The sequence below is a fragment of the Neoarius graeffei genome, chromosome 6 (assembly GCF_027579695.1).
Source record: "Neoarius graeffei isolate fNeoGra1 chromosome 6, fNeoGra1.pri, whole genome shotgun sequence".
Lineage (NCBI taxonomy): Eukaryota > Metazoa > Chordata > Actinopteri > Siluriformes > Ariidae > Neoarius > Neoarius graeffei.
This window is the reverse complement of record NC_083574.1, coordinates 11520381-11543954: the sequence shown is the minus strand read 5'-3', so window position 1 is coordinate 11543954 and position 23574 is coordinate 11520381. Positions and strand designations below refer to the sequence as shown.

The following is a 23574-nucleotide window of genomic DNA, read 5'->3' as shown; positions in this document are numbered from 1 at the left end:
CAAACTAAAAAAGCTGGTAGAAACCGTATGTAATGAATGAAATCGAAATGTAAGCTGATCTCTTACAATACACCACAGCACTTGCGAATCCGCATGGGACTGAACTGAGATTCACCGCCGCCTGTCTATAGTTGAAACGAGCTGTCAATCAAAGAAAATATCCGGCCGCTTTCACCAATCACCAGTCTCCTCGCGGAAACTGCCATGTCCCTCCCATGTGAGGCTGGGAGTCCGTAGGCGGGCGTTTTCGCAGTATTTGTCCAATAACCGTCTTGCATTTTGAGATTGAAAAGCGCATAGCTCCCAAATGCCATTGAAGTCCACTGAGCCTGGGAGTCCGTGAGACTCCATGGGCGGGCGTTTTCGCAGTATTTGTCCAATAACCGTCTTGCATTTTGAGATTGAAAAGCGCATCGCACCCAAATGCCATTGAAGTCCACTGAGGCTGCGCTGCATCGCGCTGTCACGAGGGGGAAAAACTCACGCACACATTAAAGTTATAAGGGAATGATTTCACACTGTAGTGGGTTGAGCACATATATTTCTATGATTCTGGATCTGAAATAGCAATGTTATAAGGTCGGCTATAACATCAGCCTAGCGCAATTCATCCTACACGATGTTCGTCATTTTTAGAGGAGGCTGAGCCTCCCTCGCTGTCTTAGAGCAATCGCCCGTGGCTGACACATAGAGACAAACAACCATTCACACTCAGTCAATTTAAAGCCACCAGTTGACCTAACCTGCATGTCCTTGGACTGTGGAGGAAACCGGAGCAAACTCATACAGACACGGGGAGAACATACAAACGCCATACAGAAAGGGCCTCGCCGGCTGCTGGACTAGAACCCGGGATCTTCTCGCTGTGAGGCGACTGTGCTAACCACTACACCAAGAATCGGATAAATATAGGCGATAGATAGGTTTCGGAGGGTGGGTTGTGTTTTTTTTTTTTTTCCCCAGCTTTGCAAACCCCAGTTTGAGGACCGCTGATTTATATGTGATCAGATCAATTGCGGGGAAACAAAACAATATGTAATTTCCTTGCTGGGGGAAAAAAATGCTTCATGATCATTAGATCTAGTGGGTCAGTTGTCTTCGTTTCGCTGATGCAAATGCACGGTAATAGCCGAGAGCAAATCACTACTTGAGAGATTATCTTTTATCTTAATCCCGCTTTTCGATAAGGAAGTTGATGTTGGCAGACAATTAACCCTGACAAACAGATCACTCTGAAGGTTTGAAGGCGGCCTGGTGATGCTAATCCGACCAAGCTTTTAATCGATCAGCAAGCCTGTTCGGTGGGCGGGGCTTGTTTGCCTCTATGGCAACGTGATAGATTAGCATCCTGATGAATATTCATGAGGTCGGATCGAGCCTCTCAGAGCGGCGGATGGTGGTGATGTCACAGCGCTCTTGCCTCGCCTTGTTGATTATTGACAGCCGATAGGGGGATCTGGGATGGAGGCTTGATGCCTCTCAGTAACATCCATGACCTCCGCGGGTCTCCTCTCCATCCTTTCTTCCTGCGCGTGAGATAGCCTCAAAGCTGCTTTTTTTCCCTTCTTCTTTTGTAGTCTTTTATGATATTAAGTGTTTATTCTATGGCTTTAACGGATTAGAGAAGCACAGTGCGTTCTTTGCAGCTGGATTGGGGATGTGAACTGAACGTGAGCGCGCAGAGCTGACAGGTAATATGCATGTAGGATGAATAAAAGGCAGTAGAGTTACCATCATCATCATCTGACTTATATATATATATTATATATTATATATATATATATAATATAAATCTAGCCTATAAACCGAGCTCATGTTAGGGAATCAGTATGAAATGAGCTGAGCTGAGTTGAGCTGAGCTGAGAGACCCGTGCCACTGTGCACAGGTTGCATCCTTCCATGCGCAAAAGGCTTTACAGTTTGCCACAGCACGTCGGCCGGAGAGCTTCGACCATGTGCGACGGGGAAGACGGAGACCGGGATGCGCGCCGGAGGAGCATCCGGATGAAGCCACTGCCGTCTCCGGGCGCCACTGAGAGCACCAGGAGCGCAGATGCGGCGGCGGCGGCAGCATCAGCATCAGCAGCGCTCGCAGATCCGAAAAGCAACTCAAACGGCGACTGCAGGAGGTTTCGAGGCAGCTTGTCGTCGCTCGCCGGCCGCCACAGCCATGAATCAGACTCAGCCGAAGAGAAGCGTCTGATCACAGAGGCAGATCCAAGCCCGAGTGAAGAGAGTCCGTCCGGGGCCAGAGGAGGAGGAATAGGAGGAGGTAGTGGTGCTGGGAGCACCGGAGGAGCAGGTGTGGAACCAGGAGCGCACGGCACTCCAGAACGGTACCCAGGGTTTGCCAAGCTGGACGGTGGCATTGAACACGTTCTGCCCGATGATGAACGGTACTACCAGGCAGGTTTCATGCACAGACAGTTTGGTGCCATGCTCCAGCCCGGGGTTAACAAGTTCTCTCTGAGGATGTTCGGGAGCGAGAAGGCAGTGGAGCGCGAACAGGAGCGCGTAAAGTCGGCCGGATTTTGGATTATACACCCGTACAGTGATTTCAGGTAAATAAAACAAAAGATCACACCCTAAGGTATGAAAATCACAACTGAAGGTGTTTTTTTTTTTTTTAAATGTTGCATATCATATAGATCAATTTCAAAATACAAGAGCAGATGTGCTCTCCAAAGCGACCCTCAGGATGTCCCTCAGGAAGAAGGTTCTCTATATGAGGGTTTCCTTTTCAGAGAAAAAAAAAAAAGGTTTTCAGTATTATTCCCACTTAGGAAACTGAAAGACTGGCAGATCTGTGACATGAAGCACTAGTTCATCCAGTGAACGCACAATGTACTCCCCTCAAACTCAATCACAGGACAATCCTGGCCCTTTAGGTCATAAGATTCAAAGATTTGTCAATTCAGTATCTATCCAGGACGTATAGGAGAATCGAAATGCCGTTTCTCTCTCACTTTACTTGTAAAATCAGATAAAAAAAAGGTGTATATGAACAATGTGGTGTATATGAACAATAGTGCAAATGAGCAATAGCAGCAGATACAACAGTAATGCAAATGAGTGTAGTGTGATGTGCAAAGATGAGATGGAGTTTCTTGTGTGAACCCCATAACCTTAATTGTTATGCTCCTTTACAAATATTTTCCTCTATGTAAAAGTACAAAAAAAAAAAAAAAGCTTAGTTTAATGTTTTTCCTTCTGAGAGTCAGGATGTGTGTGTATGTGTGTGCGTGCAAGATTAACCCTTTGAAAGGAAGCAAACTTCAATTTCAAGCCTAGTTGTTCCGAGTAAACATTACAGATCACTTACAGATAATGACGATAATGCGTTCCCCCCCCCCCCCCAAACTATACAGTGATGAAAGAGGCACCACTGTGTTTGAAAGTCAGTTTGCTCACTGTAGTGCTCCCAGAGAACATGTCCCAGCAGGAACTTGTTCTGAGAGGACTTTTAATACAAAGTTATTTAAAAAAAAAAAAAATCACCTTTTCCAAATATGATATTGATCAGACTTGTCTAGCTCGCGAAGTCTTTCCTAGACATTAGAGGTGACATTTGCAGTTAGGGTTTTACATCGCATCTGCTCACTCTCGCTATTTAATAATGAAGTTGTGTCCTTGAGGATGACATTGACTCCATATGTTGGATATGACAGTGGCCAGATGCTTGGATGTAGGTGTGCTGGGGGAAATCATTACAGAAGAAATGAATGTGATCGTATATGAGCATGTGCTTTTATAGGACTGTATTGTTATTGCATACAGCTAGATGGAGTGAGCATTTACTGTATGTCGACGCAAAAGCTTCATAAACAAAGAATTCGAGCAGTCAAACATTTGCAGGTTATATAGTTTTCCTTAAATACTGTAATACATTACTGATTGTGTCTCTTCGACAATTCACTGAATGTCCAGGATATATGGATGAGTTTCGTCCTTCCTTGTACATATTTCTCAGTAATTACCGCCTCATATACCAAGGTCAAACTATGGGAGCTACAAAATGGCAGGAAAGGACAATGCAGCATCATCAAAATGCATCCGGTACACGAGGAATAAAGGACACTGAACTAGAAAGGGATGGTTGTGATATTAGACGGTCTCGCACGCTTCAAGTCCGATAGGCTGCTAATGCATGCAAGATTTCAAAATTTTTAATGAGTCTGGATTCATGCTGTGTTTCCATTGAATACCAAAAACACTGCAAATAGAAAAGTTGTAATCTACCAAACTTAATACTGTTTGTCCTGTTGTGTAATTTATATTTTCATTGGACAATGAAAATATATGCTTAGCTTGTTTTTTAATTTCTCCTCCAAAAGCATTTTTGAGGAAAAAGTATGATCGAGTTCACGGTCAGTACACGACCGCATCTCACATGTGCCTTCATAATCACCACTGGTGACAGATTATGGATGTGTCTGAAAAATATCAACCCAAATCTAGAGAGTATCTTTGTGTAGTCGCCTGACACGACTGTTACTAATAGGTTGCATGAACCTACAGTCTGGGCTAGAAAGAAATCAGCCCCAGCTTTGCTTCTTCATACAATTCTGTTTTTTTTTATGACCATTGGTGGTGCTGTTGCTCTTGGTTCTATGACAATCCAATACAGGTAGTCGTCGACTTACGACTGCGTTTGGTTACGACTGACCGGTCGTAAACCGATCTGGTCATAAGTCGGCCTATGTTAAATGAACGTAAGTATATTGTGATGTGTAATGATATCGTAATCATCTTAAAAAGTCTTATTTTATCAACATTTTCTTATTTCATTACCTTGGCTCATTATTTGGTTTAAGTCAAACACTGCATACTACACTGCGTACGGTACAATTCGTTTAATATGTGCAAAACAAAAAACACGAAATACAGGTGTGAAAAATAGAAAACATTTTAGTTTGAAACATACCAAAATACAAATGTAAAACATAGCAAAATTCAAAACTTAGTGACCGCTGGCATCACCGGTGCTTGGCTGTGGGTCGTCTACGTCATCATCAGCTGTTGCAGCGCTCGGGCTGGCGGGAGGATTTGCTCATTTCATAAACCAGGAGCTGGGGCGTAAACTGTTGTACGCGGCGAGAGGCTGGATGCCGGGCGCTGCCGGGAGCTGGGGCGGAAACTGTCGTACGCTCAGCTAGCTCAGCTGGGAAACACTTGCCAGCCATAACCAGACGGTCGTAAATTCGATCGGTCGTAAGTTGCATAGGTCGTAAGTCGACGACTACCTGTATAATTGATTTTAAGGTATTTGTTAAGAGCAAATAATCCGACTTATTCTATCCACATTCAGTGGATATGAACAATCGTGCACTCTGATTGGCTACTCTACTACTAGGCTATCAGCTCATATACCGTGAGTAGAGAAAAACAAAATGGCAGTGCGTGTTGCTGAACCAACTGAGGACGAAATAAAAACTCGAAAACAAAACCCCAAAAATTGAGTATTTGAAAGAAACAAATGGGAATTATTATTATTATTATTATTATTATTATTATTATTATTCCCCCAATATCCCCTGTTCCACACTCCAGCCCAGTCGGTGGTGGTAATGCACCTTTAAGTTGGTTTGCCAACTGCCAAAAAAAAAAAGCCCCAAAATATGGAATAAAAGTATTTGATGGTAAGAACTTTTTATTTTTTGCAAGAATTATAGCATTTTTCACAAATTGCTACAGTCATTTCGCTGGTTTGTTTACATTCTAAGCAGAAGTGATTTTGTCAGATGTTTTGTATAAAGTTTTTACTTATCAAATTTGCAAAAAATAAAAATACTGTTTCTCAAAATCCAGTGAATGTGGATAGAATAAAAGTTATTCCACAAAATAAAGTTGTACATGGCTTATAGCCAACTTGGTGCTATGCACCTCGTTGGCCATCAGCTCATGTACGACTCGATTTCATGGAATAACTTTTAAATGGATGCCAAAAATCAATGTACTGATGTCCAAAGCTGGCAATTTTTTAAAATGTATAATATAAAATTTCAGTGTTCTTCCTGTAATACATTATCTGTGCAAGGGCACAACAATTTTTCATTTCCTCCCTCTATCATAATTAGCCACATGTCTTGCAAATCATTACTTTCACACCAAAAATCAGCTTTTATCTTTAAGACGCCTGTTTGGATTTGCAATTAGTGTGAATCCACATGAAAGTCAGCTCTGCTTTTACTTGGCTCGAACGCTCATTGACTCAGTCATTAGAAAAGCTGCAATTAAAATCTTCGCCTCTCATCCTGTCCACATGTGTCGAATTATCCGCATCACTGTAATTTAGTCATTTAGTTGAGGCACAGGTCATGAAGCTGCAGAATCTGTGATCAGCGTCGCGAGGAGCGTTTTCGCAGCCACAATGCTGCTCTAATGAGCTGCGCCGCATGAATAGTACACACTGGTACTTCATATGAGGTGGTAATAAGTAATTGGGTTTGTAGAACGTACCTCTGGGAACATTTTGGATGCGCATGATGAGGTTGTCGATGCTTAATTTTTTTTGGCCTTAATATATCCATTTCCCAACATTCTCTTCTTATAGCACTTATGATGAACTGGGGCGGGGGGAGGCATATTGAATCAGTAATGGATATAACCCAGGATGTATAGTACTGTGCAAAAGTCTTAGGCACATGTAAAGAAAAGCCATTTTTGGTCTACAGCATAAAAATTATGAAATGAAGTGTTTCAGCATAAAAAAAAAGCCTATAAACAGCATCAAGCCATAATAAATGAAAGTCAGTATTTGGTGTGAGACGATCCTTTGCTTTAAAAAAAAATACTTATATATGGTGGCACGGTGGTGTAGTGGTTAGCGCTGTCGCCTCACAGCAAGAAGGTCCGGGTTCGAGCCCCGTGGCCGGCGAGGGCCTTTCTGTGCGGAGTGTTTGCATGTTCTCCCCGTGTCCGCGTGGGTTTCCTCCGGGTGCTCCGGTTTCCCCCACAGTCCAAAGACATGCAGGTTAGGTTAACTGGTGACTCTAAATTGACCGTAGGTGTGAATGTGAATGGTTGTGTCTATGTGTCAGCCCTGTGATGACCTGGCGACTTGTCCAGGGTGTACCCCATCTTTCGCCCGTAGTCAGCTGGGATAGGCTCCAGCTTGCCTGCGACCCTGTAGAACAGGATAAAGCGGTTAGAGATAATGAGATGAGAGATGAGATGAGATTTATCCTTTATTTAACCAGGGGAGTCATATTGAGACTATCATCTCTTTTTCAAATGGTCCCTGGCCAAGAAAGGCAGCACTTTAAAATTTATGTAAAAAATAGAGAAACCTCATCTACAAAAAAAAAAACAAATATGATTTATTCGAAGATTTCAATAAGTCCATGGCTATGTTTTTGGTTTATAAAATCCCAAAAGACGCACATTGTTCGAGTTGGAGTGACGGATAACTAACAGGTTTTATTAGAAAGCTAAATACCAGTCAGGGTACTGTAGGTGTCGTGCTTTGAAGACAGTTCAACTTGTTCCATGTCGCATTTTTAATTTTTTTTTTCGCAGGTGCAAATAAACATCCACTGAGAGAAATGACTGGAGGAATGCAGCAATATTGTCCCATTTCAAGCACTGTATAATATAAAGATGGGAGGGGGCTTTTTTTTTTTTTTTGGTGTGTGTGTGTGTCAGCTGTAATCCCACTTTTACACTGTACTTCAGTCTATAGGATTGTTTCCAGCCTTCTAGCCAAATCCTGTTCATTTGTAGGCGGAAGAATGCAAGCGGAAAACAACTCCACCAGGGGTGTCCTTACAGTACATTCATAGCAAAAATATCTCAAAGGTATTTGGCTGCAGTGTTATCAGATTTTAATTTCATTTCGACAAGCACCCAAGCCAACTATTAATGCATTTCATATCTATTACTATTACTGCAATTCAGTGGTGTGGCCAAGAATTCATTTTAGGAGGATGAGGAAATATAATATGCAAAATCATACCACAGTACGATCTGAATGAACAATTAAACTGATGAGATTGATGCGCTCATGCATTTTTATTTATTTCTTTGTTGGGAGCAGAAGCAGTGGTGGTATTCAGAATTTGATTTAAAACTCGTGCTCATCCGGCCGACAGGCGACGAGCTTACGCCATCGTGTGTTGTCTGTCCGGTGTCATCCACGTTTCACGAAAATCGCTTCTTCTTTCTTAATTCTTCACGGATTTTTATTCTTTTTGGCAGGAAGGTAGGTCTGCCTGGGATGCATATGGCTTCTACACAAGTTTGCATAATTGCAATTAATAATGAAGATATGAAGTAATTAATCAATCCCTAATGAGCAGTTTCCACACAAATCGCTTCCTCTCCCTCAGTTCTTCACCGATACTGATTCTTTCTGGCATGAAGGTACCGTAGGGGTACCTAAGGTGCATATAACTTCTATCCAGATTTGCTTAATTACAATTATTAATGAAGTTATGGATTAATACTGCCTTAATGAGCAGTTCAGCTAAAATCGCTTCTTCTTGGTCAATTCCTCGCCATTGTGGATTCTTTGCGGCGAATAGGTCGGTATTCCTAGGGTGGATATAGCGTCTGTATATACGGTAGCTTGCAACATTTATTGCGCAAGGTGGCCCAATTTAGATAGTTCTTTCTGGACTAGACAGGGCCGGAGTGAGCTACGCTGTCACTGATGGTCTCGTTTAAGGTACGGTAGGATCTACCGGTAACCAATCGTGCCATAATAATAATGTTAATACCAGCAGGTTAGTAAAATACCTTTATGATCTTTCTACTGAAAATAATATGGAGGGTTTACCTCATAAACCTACCTGCAGTACTTCAATAGCTGTCACGTTGATCTTTCCATGCTCACAGTGTACCTAGCTTTCAAAGATAAACAGGAAAAAAAAAGTATGATCCCATTAATGAAATCCTGTTTCTTACCATAGCAGCTGGCAGCCAATAAAATATTAAACAATGAGATATGACAGTTAGGGCAGTGACTTTGCTAGCTATTTACGAACATAATTATAGCACAATTATTGTTTGAAACATGTTATTTGACAGGTATACAGTATTACATGCATATAAACCCCCAACTAATAAACGTTTGGAAATATAGTACTGTACAAAAGTCTTCGGCACATGTAAAGAAATGCTGTAGACCAAAAATAGCTTGAAAAATAATGAAATGAAATGTTTCAACATGGGGGAATACTATAAACAGCAGTAAGCCATAATAAATTAAATGGTCAATATTTGGTGTGAAATGACCCTTTGCTTTAAAAAAAAAAAGGTAGTCTTGGGTACAATGAGCGCAGTTTTATGCGGAAATGAGCTGTAGGTTTTACTGAGCATCTTGCAGAACCAGCCACAGTTCTTCTGGACACTTTGACTGTCACACTCGCTTCTTAAATTTGCAGCAAAACCCAGCAGCCTTCATTATGTTTTCTTTTTTTAATCTGAGACGCAGTCTCGTGTGCAATATGCTGCTCAGATAGATAGAAACTTTTCTTCCCCCCTGCGACGTTTAATTTTGTGCTGGAAAACGAACACTTGAACTCTAAAATATTTTTCTACTGACTTGATAATGCAGAAGTCATAAAATAGAAATCTATAACAAAGTTTGCATGGGAAAAAAAATAGGGTGGTGCTAAGACTTTTGCACAGTATTGTATCATAAACTACTTCAGGTGGATTCAAGCCCTGCTTCTGAAAGCAACACTTCCACTGTAATTAAAAGTGCACCGAGGTGTTAGTTGTCACTTTTTGGGCACAGCATTTGACTCCTCCGGATGTTTCTGGACAGTCTCTTTGATTTATGGTTTATTGGGCATCTTGACTTGGTGCTGTTTTGAATTATATTGAATACAGCGGTGAAGCAGTTCATGTTCCAAGCCCATAAATCCACAAACCGGAGAATCTGAGATCAGGATCAATCTGAAATCTTGATTTGTGGGCGATCCTGATCTCAGGTTCTCCAGTTTCCTCCCAAAACACGTGTGTGTGTGTGTGTGCGCATGCATGTGTTCGTCCCCGTGTTGAACTTCTATCCCATTCCTACCTTATCTCTAGTTTTTCTGGGATAGGCTCTGGATCTGGGTGGCACGGTGGTGTAGTGGTTAGCGCTGTCGCCTCACAGCAAGAAGGTCCGGGTTCGAGTCCCGTGGCCGGCGAGGGCCTTTCTGTGCGGAGTTTGCATGTTCTCCCCGTGTCCGCGTGGGTTTCCTCCGGGTGCTCCGGTTTCCCCCACAGTCCAAAGACATGCAGGTTAGGTTAACTGGTGACTCTAAATTGACCGTAGGTGTGAATGGTTGTCTGTGTCTATGTGTCAGCCCTGTGATGACCTGGCGACTTGTCCAGGGTGTACCCCGCCTTTCGCCTGTAGTCAGCTGGGATAGGCTCCAGCTTGCCTGCGACCCTGTAGAACAGGATAAAGCGGCTAGAGATAATGAGATGAGATGAGGCTCTGGATCTAGCTAGGCTATTGATGGATGGATGGATTTTTTTATGTAATAAAATCGCTTTTGGTGGATGCTGGAAAAACAGGAAACAGAATTCTGCTGTCACAAGATGACACACATTTTGCTGAACTTGCATCACTGAAACCAAAACCCTGCCATGACTACAAAAGTACAAAATATTAGCATGAACAAAATTGTTAGGGATTAGCCATGATGGAGTGCAGACGCAGATGTTCAGTCACACATGAGAGGAACGGGAATTTACTGCGCATTGTAAATGCTTGTTTTAAAGAGAAATTAAGATCCTTAATAATTATCACAGCCATCTGTTTGCAAAGCATTTACGTTCTTTCTCTCAGTTCAGCTGAGCTAGCATTGTGGTTAGCTGAGAAATTTAGCTTGTTAGCATGTTTGCTGGTACAAAGGGGAGCATAACCTGCATGATTTTTAAGTAAATCATAAAAATAAAATCAGTGTATTGTAGAACTTTACAAAGCCTGTTTGTCTTGCTGAGTTTTTCTAAGGTAGAGTTAGAAAGTTAACATGCTAACTGAGACAGTTAGCTTGTTAGCATCATGACTGGTACATGAATAACTACAGCTAAATTACTTTCAAATGATTACAAAAATGAGGAGGTATGAGGTGACTGGACAAATGAAAATATTTGGCATTCGCGAAATCCTCTGTCTACGGAGGTTTTTTTTTTTTAAATTATCTCTTAGTTACTCTAGAGGACAATGATTTACAGTTAGAGTGGTTAAGCTAAAGACAGTTTGGCTATTGTACAACCCTGATTCCAAAAAAGTTGGGACAAAGTACAAATTGTATAAATAAAAACGGAATGCAATAATTTACAAATCTCAAAAACTGATATTGTATTCACAATAGAACATAGACAACATATCAAATGTCGAAAGTGAGGCATTTTGAAATTTCATGCCAAATATTGGCTCATTTGAAATTTCATGACAGCAACACATCTCAAAAAAGTTGGGACAGGGGCAATAAGAGGCTGGAAAAGTTAAAGGTACAAAAAAGGAACAGCTGGAGGACCAAATTGCAACTCATTAGGTCAATTGGCAATAGGTCATTAACATGACTGGGTATAAAAAGAGCATCTTGGAGTGGCAGCGGCTCTCAGAAGTAAAGATGGGAAGAGGATCACCAATCCCCCTAATTCTGCTCCGACAAATAGTGGAGCAATATCAGAAAGGAGTTCGACAGTGTAAAATTGCAAAGAGTTTGAACATATCATCATCTACAGTGCATAATATCATCAAAAGATTCAGAGAATCTGGAAGAATCTCTGTGCGTAAGGGTCAAGGCCGGAAAACCATACTGGGTGCCCGTGATCTTCAGGCCCTTAGACGGCACTGCATCACATACAGGCATGCTTCTGTATTGGAAATCACAAAATGGGCTCAGGAATAGCCTATTTCCAGAGAACATTATCTGTGAACACAATTCACCGTGCCATCCGCTGTTGCCAGCTAAAACTCTATAGTTCAAAGAAGAAGCCGTATCTAAACATGATCCAGAAGCGCAGACGTCTTCTCTGGGCCAAGGCTCATTTAAAATGGACTGTGGCAAAGTGGAAAACTGTTCTGTGGTCAGACGAATCAAAATTTGAAGTTCTTTATGGAAATCAGGGACGCCGTGTCATTCGGATTAAAGAGGAGAAGGACGACCCGAATTGTTATCAGCGCTCAGTTCAGAAGCCTGCATCTCTGATGGTATGGGGTTGCATTAGTGCGTGTGGCATGGGCAGCTTACACATCTGGAAAGACCCCATCAATGCTGAAAGGTATATCCAGGTTCTAGAGCAACATATGCTCCCATCCAGACGACGTCTCTTTCAGGGAAGACCTTGCATTTTCCAACATGACAATGCCACACCACATACTGCATCAATTACAGCATCATGGCTGCGTAGAAGAAGGGTCCGGGTACTGAACTGGCCAGCCTGCAGTCCAGATCTTTCACCCATAGAAAACATTTGGCGCATCATAAAACGGAAGATACGACAAAAAAGACCTAAGACAGTTGAGCAACTAGAATCCTACATTAGACAAGAATGGGTTAACATTCCTATCCCTAAACTTGAGCAACTTGTCTCCTCAGTCCCCAGACGTTTACAGACTGTTGTAAAGAGAAAAGGGGATGTCTCACAGTGGGAAACATGGCCTTGTCCCAACTTTTTTGAGATGTGTTGTTGTCATGAAATTTAAAATCACCTAATTTTTCTCTTTAAATGATACATTTTCTCAGTTTAAACATTTGATATGTCATCTATGTTCTATTCTGAATAAAATATGGAATTTTGAAACTTCCATATCATTGCATTCCGTTTTATTTACAATTTGTACTTTCTCCCAACTTTTTTGGAATCGGGGTTGTAGTTTGGTAATTGTATATATGTGTGTGTGTGTGTGTGTGTGTGTGTGTGTGTGTGTGTGTGTGTGTGTGTGTGAAAACTCTGAGATTAGATTAACCCAGGATGTCCTAAAGAACAGTGATTCCCAGCCCTGCCTATTTTTCATGTTTTTCCTTTATCCTAATAGCCCTCGTTCACGGAATCCGTTTATTAACATTCCCTTCCTCAATCTGAGTGTTACAGCCTGAAAAATACTAACCACTCCAGGCCCAGGATTGGATGCTTTCACAACCAGAAGTCCTTTTGCAGAGTCCAAATCGGAGAAAACTTTCATAATTTTTTATTCATTTCTATTTGGTTTGGTTTCCTTTAACATGGCACGCCATTAAATGAACCAAGAAAACAAAAACGGAGCATCGGCTGAGGGGCATGAAGGGCTGAAAATGGACTTGCAAAACTCTTTTGTTCATTGGAAAGATGGTGATGGATAAAGAAGTAAACAAACCTTTGCAAAGTGTGTGCAGAAATTACAAAAAAAAAAATCACCTGGGCAAGGACATCGAGCTGGAGCTGAATAAATGATTAGATAATTATATACGTACTAGTTTTGTGCCCCACGCAGCTTTTTTTTTTTTAATCTCTGGGGCATTTCCTACAGTCCGTTTAATTCCTCAAATGTGGGCTTGACATGAGAGCTTTTTGTAAAAACAGCATTCAGGGTGGGTTGGGGTGTCCCCCCCAAGAAATCACAAAGTCTGATCATAGCGACGGTTCGCCTGACCGCCTTCTTTGTCTGCCAATCAAATCTGTTACTGGCTGAAGAAAATCTTCTTTACTCACTTCATTTTCTCTCTCTTTCTCGCTCACGTTTTTTTTAATCAGGCTTTTATTCATCTCGCATAACCAGACCATTCCCAAAAGAGACTTAGCTGTGCATTTAAAGAAAAAGAAAGAAAAGTCATTTCTTCCCAGGTTTATTTTCCTGTATTTTTTTTGTCAGCTCCAGCTGAATACATTAAACCAAAGTAGAACAGCTTTAGAATACAGAATGCACTTTAAAAATATATATATATATATATATATTTATTCTCATAAGAGTGAGAAAGGCAGAGAACCTTCATTTTTGTATTCGCTTCACAAAGGTGTTTTGGGTTGAGGTGAATACTGTATATAAAGCTGCGATTTCTTTATAGTGTAGAATTTTGTGTCCTACAAGAAAACTACAAATCTTTCGGCCTCAGACAGACTGCAGGGAATAAAGCCTGCAACGATTTAAAAAAAAGAATAAAAATCCTGTCTATTAAAAGTTTGGGGCATTTTAATATTGTATCTAGGACTAAAAGTCGACAGAGTAGAACATGATGCTCCTGATGCTTATGGCTCTCCTGGTAACAGTATATTTGAACTAAGGTACTGCACACTTAATTTTTTTGAGCTGTAAACTAAATGATCTGACTGGACTGTGATGAAACACGTCAATGCTGGTGTAAATATTGACAATTCCCATTTTTATAAGAAGACAATTCTCATTTTATGGGTTGAAAAATGGCTCAAAACGCCACTTTTAAATGATCCTGAATGTTGCAAGGCCAATACTGACGTAGAGTCGACCATTTGGTACTTCTGTAAGTTACGTCATGACATTTTTATTTAAAAGAAAAAAAAATGTTAACGCTCTCTAAACCAGAGTTGGGCGACCCACCTCCTCATCCCCTGCCCTTGAGTGGAAGTCTAGGAAACCACACTCCTTTTCAAATATACAGTGGTGCTTGAAGGTTTGTGAACCCTTTAGAATTTTCTATATTTCTGCATAAATATGACCTAAAACGTCATCAGGTTTTCACACAAGTCCTAAAAGTAGATAAAGAGAACCAAGTTAAACAAATGAGACAAAAATATTATATTCGGTCATTTATTTATTGAGGAAAATGATCCAATATTACATATCTGTGAGTAGCAAAAGTATGTGAACCTCTGCTTTCAGTATCTGGTGTGACCCCCTTGTGCAGCAATAACTGCAATTAAACATTTCCAGTAACTGTTGATCAGTCCTGCACACTGGCTTGGAGGAATTTTAGCCCATTCCTCTGTACAGAACAGCTTCAACTCTGGGATGTTGGTGGGTTTCCTCACATGAACTGCTCGCTTCAGGTCCTTCCACAACATTTCGATTGGATTAAGGTCAGGACTTTGACTTGGCCATTCCAAAACATTAACTTTATTCTTCTTTAACCATTCTTTGGTAGAACGACTTGTGTGCTTAGGGTCGTTGTCTTGCTGCATGACCCACCTTCTCTTGAGATTCAGTTCATGGACCGATGTCCTGACATTTTCCTTTAGAATTCGCTGGTATAATTCAGAATGCATTGTTCCATCAGTGATGGCAAGCTGTTCTGGCCCAGATGCAGCAAAACAGGCCCAAACCATGATACTACCACCACCATGTTTCACAGATGGGATAAGGTTCTTATGATGGAATGCAGTGTTTTCCTTTCTCCAAACATAATGCTTCTCATTTAAACCAAAGAGTTCTATTTTGGTCTCATCTGTCCACAAAAATTTTTCCAATAGCCTTCTGGCTTGTCCACGTGATCTTTAGCAAACTGCAGACGAGCCGCAATGCTCTTTTTGGAGAGCAGTGGCTTTCTCCTTGCATCCCTGCCATGCACACCATTGTTGTTCAGTGTTCTCCTGATGGTGGACTCATGAACATTAACATTAGCCAATGTGAGAGAGGCTTTCAGTTGCTTAGAAGTTACCCTGGGGTCCTTTGTGATCTCGCCGACTATTACACGCCTTGCTCTTTGAGTGATCTTTGTTGGTCGACCACTCCTGGGGAGGGTAACAATGGTCTTGAATTTCCTCCATTTGTACACAATCTGTCTGACTGTGGATTGGTGGAGTCCAAACTCTTTAGAGATGGTTTTGTAACCTTTTCCAGCCTGATGAGCATCAACAAGGCTTTTTCTGAGGTCCTCAGAAATCTTCTTTTTTCATGCTGTGATACACTTCCACAAACATGTGTTGTGAAGATCAGACTTTGATAGATCCCTGTTCTTTAAATAAAACAGGGCGCCCACTCACACCTGATTGTCATCCCATTGATTGAAAACACCTGACTCACCTGAATTTCATCTTCAAATGCTAATCCTAGAGGTTCACATACTTTTGCCACTCACAGATATGTAATATTGGATCATTTTCCTCAATAAATAAATGACCGAGTATAATATTTTTGTCTCATTTGTTTAACTGGGTTCTCTTTATCTACTTTTAGGACTTGGGTGAAAATCTGATGATGTTTTAGGTCATATTTATGCAGAAATATAGAAAATTCTAAAGGGTTCACAAACTTTCAAGCACCACTGTATGCTGATCGAGACTTGTTTTTGACTGGAGTATTTCCCCACCCCACCCACTTTTTTTTAAAATCGTTTTTCAAATTTATGCATTGGGTGGAGTTAAGCTCCGAGATGAGGGAAGTTATACTTTAATACAAAAACTATTTCTATTCCTTCCTTCGTAGTCGGGAGCTTGTGGGTCAAATCTCCCGACTACACTGCTTCTCCAGTCATCTCATGACAATACAACTCTATGCTGAGGCTGGTGATTTCTTGCATGTTTTTGATGTCGGTTAGTCGAGGGCTTCCTCTCCTGTTACGGTCTTGCGTCAGTTGTTGGAAAATATGCATATCACCTGCAAAGCAACAAAAATGGCCAGCGCCTTGTAGACCTTTGTGAGAGCCAAAAACTTGTTCTAGCCTTCCACCGACAACCCTATAAACTAAGTTACATGTGGACCTGGGAGCACCCAAATGGAGCCAGCAGATTTCTATACATTAACTATACAAACTGTATATATTTAAGTTATTCTTGGCTTCTGGCTGAAATCAAAACTCAAGGCTACTGGTTGCCCATAAAACCTAATTCTATACATTGGGTGGTTTCAGTTGATTAGCTTATACTGTATATATATTTAGCAGGAGAGGTGACATCACACATCGATTAAGCATTAATGTAGCTAAGCGCTACGTAGATTGTAGCATAACTAGCTAGCTTTAGAATGACTTGTTGCTTGTGGGTGTGCATTGTACATCAACGGGTGGGTTGGGGGTTCTTTTTTTTTTAAGTTCCCATGACAAATGATAGTAGCTAAAAAAAAAGTATGAATAATTGTTCAAGCCAATCGTATGGATTTGTCATTTTACAGCTAATTTATGTAAACTTGAGAAATTCATGCTGTCGCTTGCTGCTCTCACTGAAATGGACGCTCTGTGTTGGGCGAATACATTTTTTCGTTAGCTAGAATGAATGCATTGTAACCTTTTCATACTTGGAAGAATTAGCTTCTTTATTTTCTCTTTTAATCTCCTTGTGGTGATCACTCTCTAAATGTGAGAGAGGGGATACTAGCCTATAGAGGCTTTGCACCATCACATGACCCCCATAGCAATGGTGACTAGGGCGCCATGACGGGAGGCAGCTTGTAGTGCTTCATTCAGACAAATTAGTTGTTATTGATCAGTATGGGAAGGTTTGGCTGCGTTTTTGGATATGCAAATCGTTCTGAACGAAACAGACATCAGGTTTCTTTTTTTTTAATTTACCAAAAGTAATTAATCAGGTGAAAAACTAGAGAGATTTCTAAACCTAGAAGGGAAAAATGGCTCGCAAACATTTGGCGGGACTCGGTGTCGAACGGAGAGGTCAAACACCCTATGGTCTGCTCACTTCATTTCCACGAAGGTAAGAAATCCCCCCCCCCCCCCCCCCAAAAAAAAAATCCGAACTTAATATGCTTTTCAAACAAATTTCGAACTTTCTATGTCTAACTTTTGGTTGTGGGCAATTCCATGTAAATGTCAACCTCACCATGCAAAAATAAAGCAACATGTAATACATCAAAACCACTCCCAGAGATATCACCTAGGCCTGTATTTTACAGATGTGAATAAGTTGAACCAATTTGTAACCAACCTAATATGTCACTGTCAGTCTTTCTTTCTTATAATGTAAAACCCAAGCTAAAACCAACTTTGATCATGTACAATTCTATATTATTGCCACAAGCCACAGAAATGTATGCTAAAATCCACAAAACAGCAAAACAATAGCCATCCTAAATATTATTTAAGAACTTTGATAGTTTTAGCTGATATTTAGAGAGTTTTTCAAAGGGTTATGGTGGTTAAATTGCTGATTTTCTAAACATATGCCATGTCTATTTCAGACGCGTCACATCCATAACGGAATTTCGTCACATCCATAACGCTGACTTTTCCTTCCGAAACTCTGCATGAAATACAAAATATTTTAAACAAATATTTTTTAATATTCACCTTGGACCCCTCTATCAAATGGATATCTCCATTTCGACATTAGGTTTACAATTTCACAGAGTTTGATAAAAATGTACAGTCACCCAAGAAAAGTGATACTTTTTCTGTCACATCCATAACGCATCTTTTATTGGCATTTTCTGGCATGCCCTAGATGTACTATGGGAATTGTTCTTGTTCTATCACTTCTCCAGTATGGTACAGCCTTAAAATATGCAACACCTGTTTAAATACTGGGAGACAATAAAACATGCACTGGGTCATTTGTTGCCATTTTGAGTTCAAGTGTCACGTCCATAACGCTGGAATTGCTCTTTTATTTATCCAGGAGAACCTGCAACTGTCAAGTTAAACCCTCAGAAATGCCAACCTTTCCGATCAGACTCTTCACATTTTCTGTTTGACCTGTAAAGATACAGCTTACCTAGCCAGCCTCAAAAAACTGGTAAGCTTCTAGGCTTTTGTAGGCCTTGATTTGATCTTTCATGTACGGTAAAGACTCCTAGAGAACAGCAAGTAGGTCACAGTGTCAGGGAATTCCACATCAAGCCACATTTCCATTGATTCCGGGGGGAAATATTCATGACATTTTAGGGATTGATATTACTGAGGAATTCTAGTAAAAAAATTTCGTAATTTTTACGCTTTTCAGGGCTGAAAGAATCCTGATATTTCAGGAGAGAAGGCATGCGTTCTGTCTCTCGCTTCTCACCGTTTTGTTTTAACCTGCCTCCTGTCATGGCGGCGTAGTTACCGTTGCTACGGGGGTCACATGACGGTGCGAAACCTCTATAGTGGCACATTTGTTACCAGGATTTATATAAAATGCCTTGTGACAATGATTCCTCTTTTAAAACCTGAAATAAAAAAAAAAATCATGTTGTATATTTTGATCTGATTTACTTCAAGCTGATCTTCTGGACGAGTTACTCTTGACTTCAGTCTTGTGCACTGCAAAGGTTCCTGTGTTTTCAATCTAACACCCATAATTATAATCAACAGATCATCAGCAAGTCCTTCATGTGCAGAATCGCATTGTGTTAGGGAGACGACAAACACAAAGCTGACAGTTCAGGAACGTGCTTATCCAGGGTTTATAGTAGCAGAAAGAACGCTGATCTCTTTATGTGATTTTCTTCATATTTGTCCTTAATGAGTGGCTTACGTCTGTCTCTAAAAACTCTCGTCTCTTTTGTTACTTTGATGCTGAGATACTATCTACACGCGCACACTTGACTGTAGATCAAATAGCAGTTTCTGATCCTCTCACCGGGTTTTGATTACAGTTGATTGTTGGCTGCATTACTCTATTGATTTGTTTGGGTCTGCTGGACCTGCGCTCACGCTGATGGCTGAAGTGTCTGAAAAATGAGACACAAAAACAAAGAAAAGCAGAAACACGGCACTTTATGTACCTAGATTTGCATATGGTTGATGACTGATGTTCGTCATCATTGCTGCCAAACCCAATCCAGGCCTGAGGCGAACCATATTTCGTTAACTTGGCCAGATTTGCAGTAGTAGGGTGGCCAGTTCCTTTTTGCACACTCTCGCACACATTCATGGGCAATTTAGAGTAGTCAGTTAACATAACGTAACGTAACTGCATTTATTTTTTTCGCGGTCCGGTTTCCATCAAATCCTGCGCTCTGATTGGCTGGCGAGCGGGTCCGTCTCCTACGATACGGACCCTGGTTACGGACCTCTGGTGACTCGCTCATTCACAACAACAAACAATTTTTGTCAACATTTATTTTCGCATTTCTCAGGAGAATAGCATTAATTTTACATCATAGATAGCGATAACGACAGTGTTCACAGTGAAAGCGAGTTTTACTACCCTGAGGAAGAAGAAATAAAAGAAAACATTTCAGGAGAAAGCTAAAAACCTGTAACTGTTGCTAACGCTGAGCAAAAACATGGCAGGATCCTGAATGACTCAATTTTGTATAAACAGGGGACTACATAGGCGGCAAAATGTAGTTTTTTTTTTCCTGTCATGGAAGTGCACTTGTATACCGAGGAAAAAGCAATTTGTATTACAGCCGTGAATGAGGATTCGAAATGGCGGCTCGGCTCGGTTTTCCCTTTCGGGTGCTCTCGTTTTCTGTTCGAATTTGGTAAAGAAAAAAATAAATATATTATTTACCAGCTTAAGGTCAGTCCGTATGGTGAAATACCGTGACCTCGGCCTTGAATACTGACCTCGGCCCAGAGGGCCCTCGGTAAGTACTTTCAAGACCTCGGTCACGGGATTTCACGATACGGACCTCCCAGCTCATAAATAACATATATATGTCTTAAGACTGTAGGGGAAACCAGAGCATCCAGAGGAAACCCAAGCAAACACGGGAAGAATGTGCAAACTCCACACAGAAAGGCCCCTGTCAACCACTGGGCTCGAACCCAGAACCTTCTTGCTGTGAGGTAACAGTGCTAACCACTACGCCACCGTGCCACCCAATGATGGTTATTTAACATTCATAAAAATTATTTGGTAAAACAAAATAGAAATTTCGGGCGGCACGGTGGTGTAGTGGTTAGCGCTGTCGCCTCACAGCATTAAGGTCCGGGTTCAAGCCCTGTGGCTGGCGAGGGCCTTTCTGTGCGGAGTTTGCATGTTCTCCCCGTGTCCGTGTGGGTTTCCTCCGGGTGCTCCGGTTTCCCCCACAGTCCAAAGACATGCAGGTTAGGTTAACTGGTGACTCTAAATTGACCGTAGGTGTGAATGTGAGTGTGAATGGTTGTCTGTGTCTATGTGTCAGCCCTGTGATGACCTGGCGACTTGTCCAGGGTGTACCCCGCCTTTCGCCCGTAGTCAGCTGGGATAGGCTCCAGCTTGCCTGCGACCCTGTAGAAGGATAAAGCGGCTAGAGATAATGAGATGAGATGAGAAAATAGAAATTGCGCATTTGTTCGGAAATAAGGTTCCATCTATTATGATGGATGAACCCTTTGAGAATGATTGTCTATTACCCTAAACAGGCAAAAAATGGACACGTTGTGTTGAACTTGACCAATTTGGGTTCATAAGCCAAAGGGGAACAAATTCCAGCAAAAACCCCCAAACAACAACAAAACAACCTTAGTTGATTATTGCACCAAGGCTGTATTCTCAAGCACAAGTACATCAGGATGACCATTAAATTCAAACGCTTTATCCAAATTGTTGTAATCCTATATAAATATTGGGGCATAACTTTGGAAATTCTTCACAAATTCTGCGTGACTTCTTTTGTAATCATCAGAAAACAAGCACTGAATGGGGCACTGCTTCAGAGACGGGAAGAAGTGAAAGGTAAAACAACGAGTATAGAAATGATCCTTTTCTACAGTTTCGTCACAGTTATTGAGGTAAACGGACATGTGTATCTCTGTAGGGATTTTGTCGTCGGACACTTAACATTATGAGTCTATCAATGGCGAAAACAAATGGTTTACTCTGACGCAGATGTTTGCCCCATAGGATTACATTGATGGCTGTTTTGTGATTGCTGGTTATAGCGTTCTAACTCAATACTGGACTGATTTAATTGGTTTTTGACCTTTTTATTAAAAATTTTGAACCCAAAAGATGGGAAAATAGGGCACCAGGTTAATACCAAAATTTCCCTTGAAGTATTCAAAAGGGACTTATATATGACCATCAGTTGGTCCTAAAATCTTATAACCTATCATCTTAGGTGAAAAGACATCATCGTGCAACCATCAGAGTTTGTTTAGAACTCCAACAGTGTTTCCTTTCGAAACAGAAGCCCTTGTGGAACCTTTGGGAGAAATGTGTACTGGACACTCACTGGCCACTTTATTAGGAGCACCATACATTTGCTGTTTTATGCAGTTATCCAATCAGCCGATCCCTTGACGGCAGCACGATGCATCGAATCATGCAGATACAAATCAAGAGCTTCAGTTAATGTTCACAATGTTCAAACATCAGAATGGGGAAAAATTATATGATCTCAAAGTGTGACTTTCTTTCACTGTGGCATGGGTGTTGGTTTAAGCCAGATAGACTGGTTTGAGTATTTCAGAAACTGCTGATCTCCTGGGGTTTTCACACACAACCATCTCTGGAGTTTACACAGACAGAATGGTGCGAAAAACATTGAGTTGAATGAGCGACAGTTCTGTGGGTGGAAACAAATGCTTTGTTGATAAGAGCAGTCAGAGGAAAATGGCCAGATTGGGTCGACCAAGAAGGATATAGTGACTCATATAATCGCTCTCTACAACCATGGTGAGCAGAAAAGCATCTCGGCATTCATGCAACAGCAGAAGAACACACTGGGTTCCACTCCTGCAGCCAAGAACAGGAATCTTAGAATCAAGAACAAGTGTCCAGTGAGTGTATATTAAGGATGCAGTGTTATTGGGCAGTACCTATTTGTGCTTGAGTTTAAGTATGTCCCATCTGTGAGACATCATGACTAAGAACTGCTGACTAGAACATCTTCTTTTGGAGTATCCACCCTCTTTATCTCCTGTAGGGGAACACTCAAGGGTTCTTAAGTCAAATCCTGGATTCTAAGATTTATTAGTATATTCTGAATAGTTATAATGGTGGGCCGCGCGGTGGTGTGGTGGTTGGCACTGTCGCCTCACAGCAAGAAGGTCCAGGTTCGAGCCCCGTGGCCGGCGAGGGCCTTTCTGTGTGGAGTTTGCATGTTCTCCCCGTGTTCGCGTGGGTTTCCTCCGGGTGCTCCGGTTTCCCCCACAGTCCAAAGACATGCAGGTTAGGTTAACTGGTGACTCTAAATTGACCGTAGGTGTGAATGTGAGTGTGAATGGTTGTCTGTGTCTATGTGTCAGCCCTGTGATGACCTGGCGACTTGTCCAGGGTGTACCCCGCCTTTCGCCCGTAGTCAGCTGGGATAGGCTCCAGCTTGCCTGCGACCCTGTAGAAGGATAAAGCGGCTAGAGATAATGAGATGAGATGAGTTATAAAGGTTCCATGTTGAATCCCGTAACAGAGTCAGTGTTGCCAGATTGGGAGGTTTCCCGCCCAGTTGGGGGGTTTCAAGTGCATTTTGGCGGGTTTTGAACATATTTTGAGCTGGAAAACGTCAGCAGTATCTGGCAACGCTGAACAGAGTTTATGTGTTCTCAGAGTAGACTGTGCTCTCAGGGAAGGGGTGGCATACTCTCTCTTCCCTGTCAATTACAGCAACGAGCAAATCATGGGCATCTGTGAGCTCATAGTATACAGAAGTGGGCAGATAGCACATTCCTCCAAGTGTGTTATGTCGCCGTCTAATGTTGCATAAACGGCAGTTCGAAAAGATGCAGTCAACTGGTGTTACGTGCCTCGGACGAAGCACGTGATGACCTTCGCCCTCACTGGATGGTCGTTCTTGTGTGATTGGGGGCATACATAGTGGGTGGCAATTAGTCATTACTAAAATTGGGGGGGGTTGAATACAAGGAACACTTTTGC

At 41.5% G+C, this 23574-nt stretch overlaps 1 protein-coding gene across 1 annotated transcript in view; it reads left to right on the top strand.

Moving 5' to 3' along the window:
- The first annotated feature begins 1884 nt into the window (after positions 1-1884).
- Positions 1885-23574, top strand: part of hcn4 (hyperpolarization activated cyclic nucleotide-gated potassium channel 4) — a 285458-nt gene continuing 263768 nt past the window's right edge. The window contains exon 1 of the mRNA XM_060922847.1: positions 1885-2561. Coding sequence (XP_060778830.1) covers positions 1900-2561 — 662 coding nt within the window. The 5' untranslated portion in view covers positions 1885-1899. The remainder of the gene's footprint in view (positions 2562-23574) is intronic.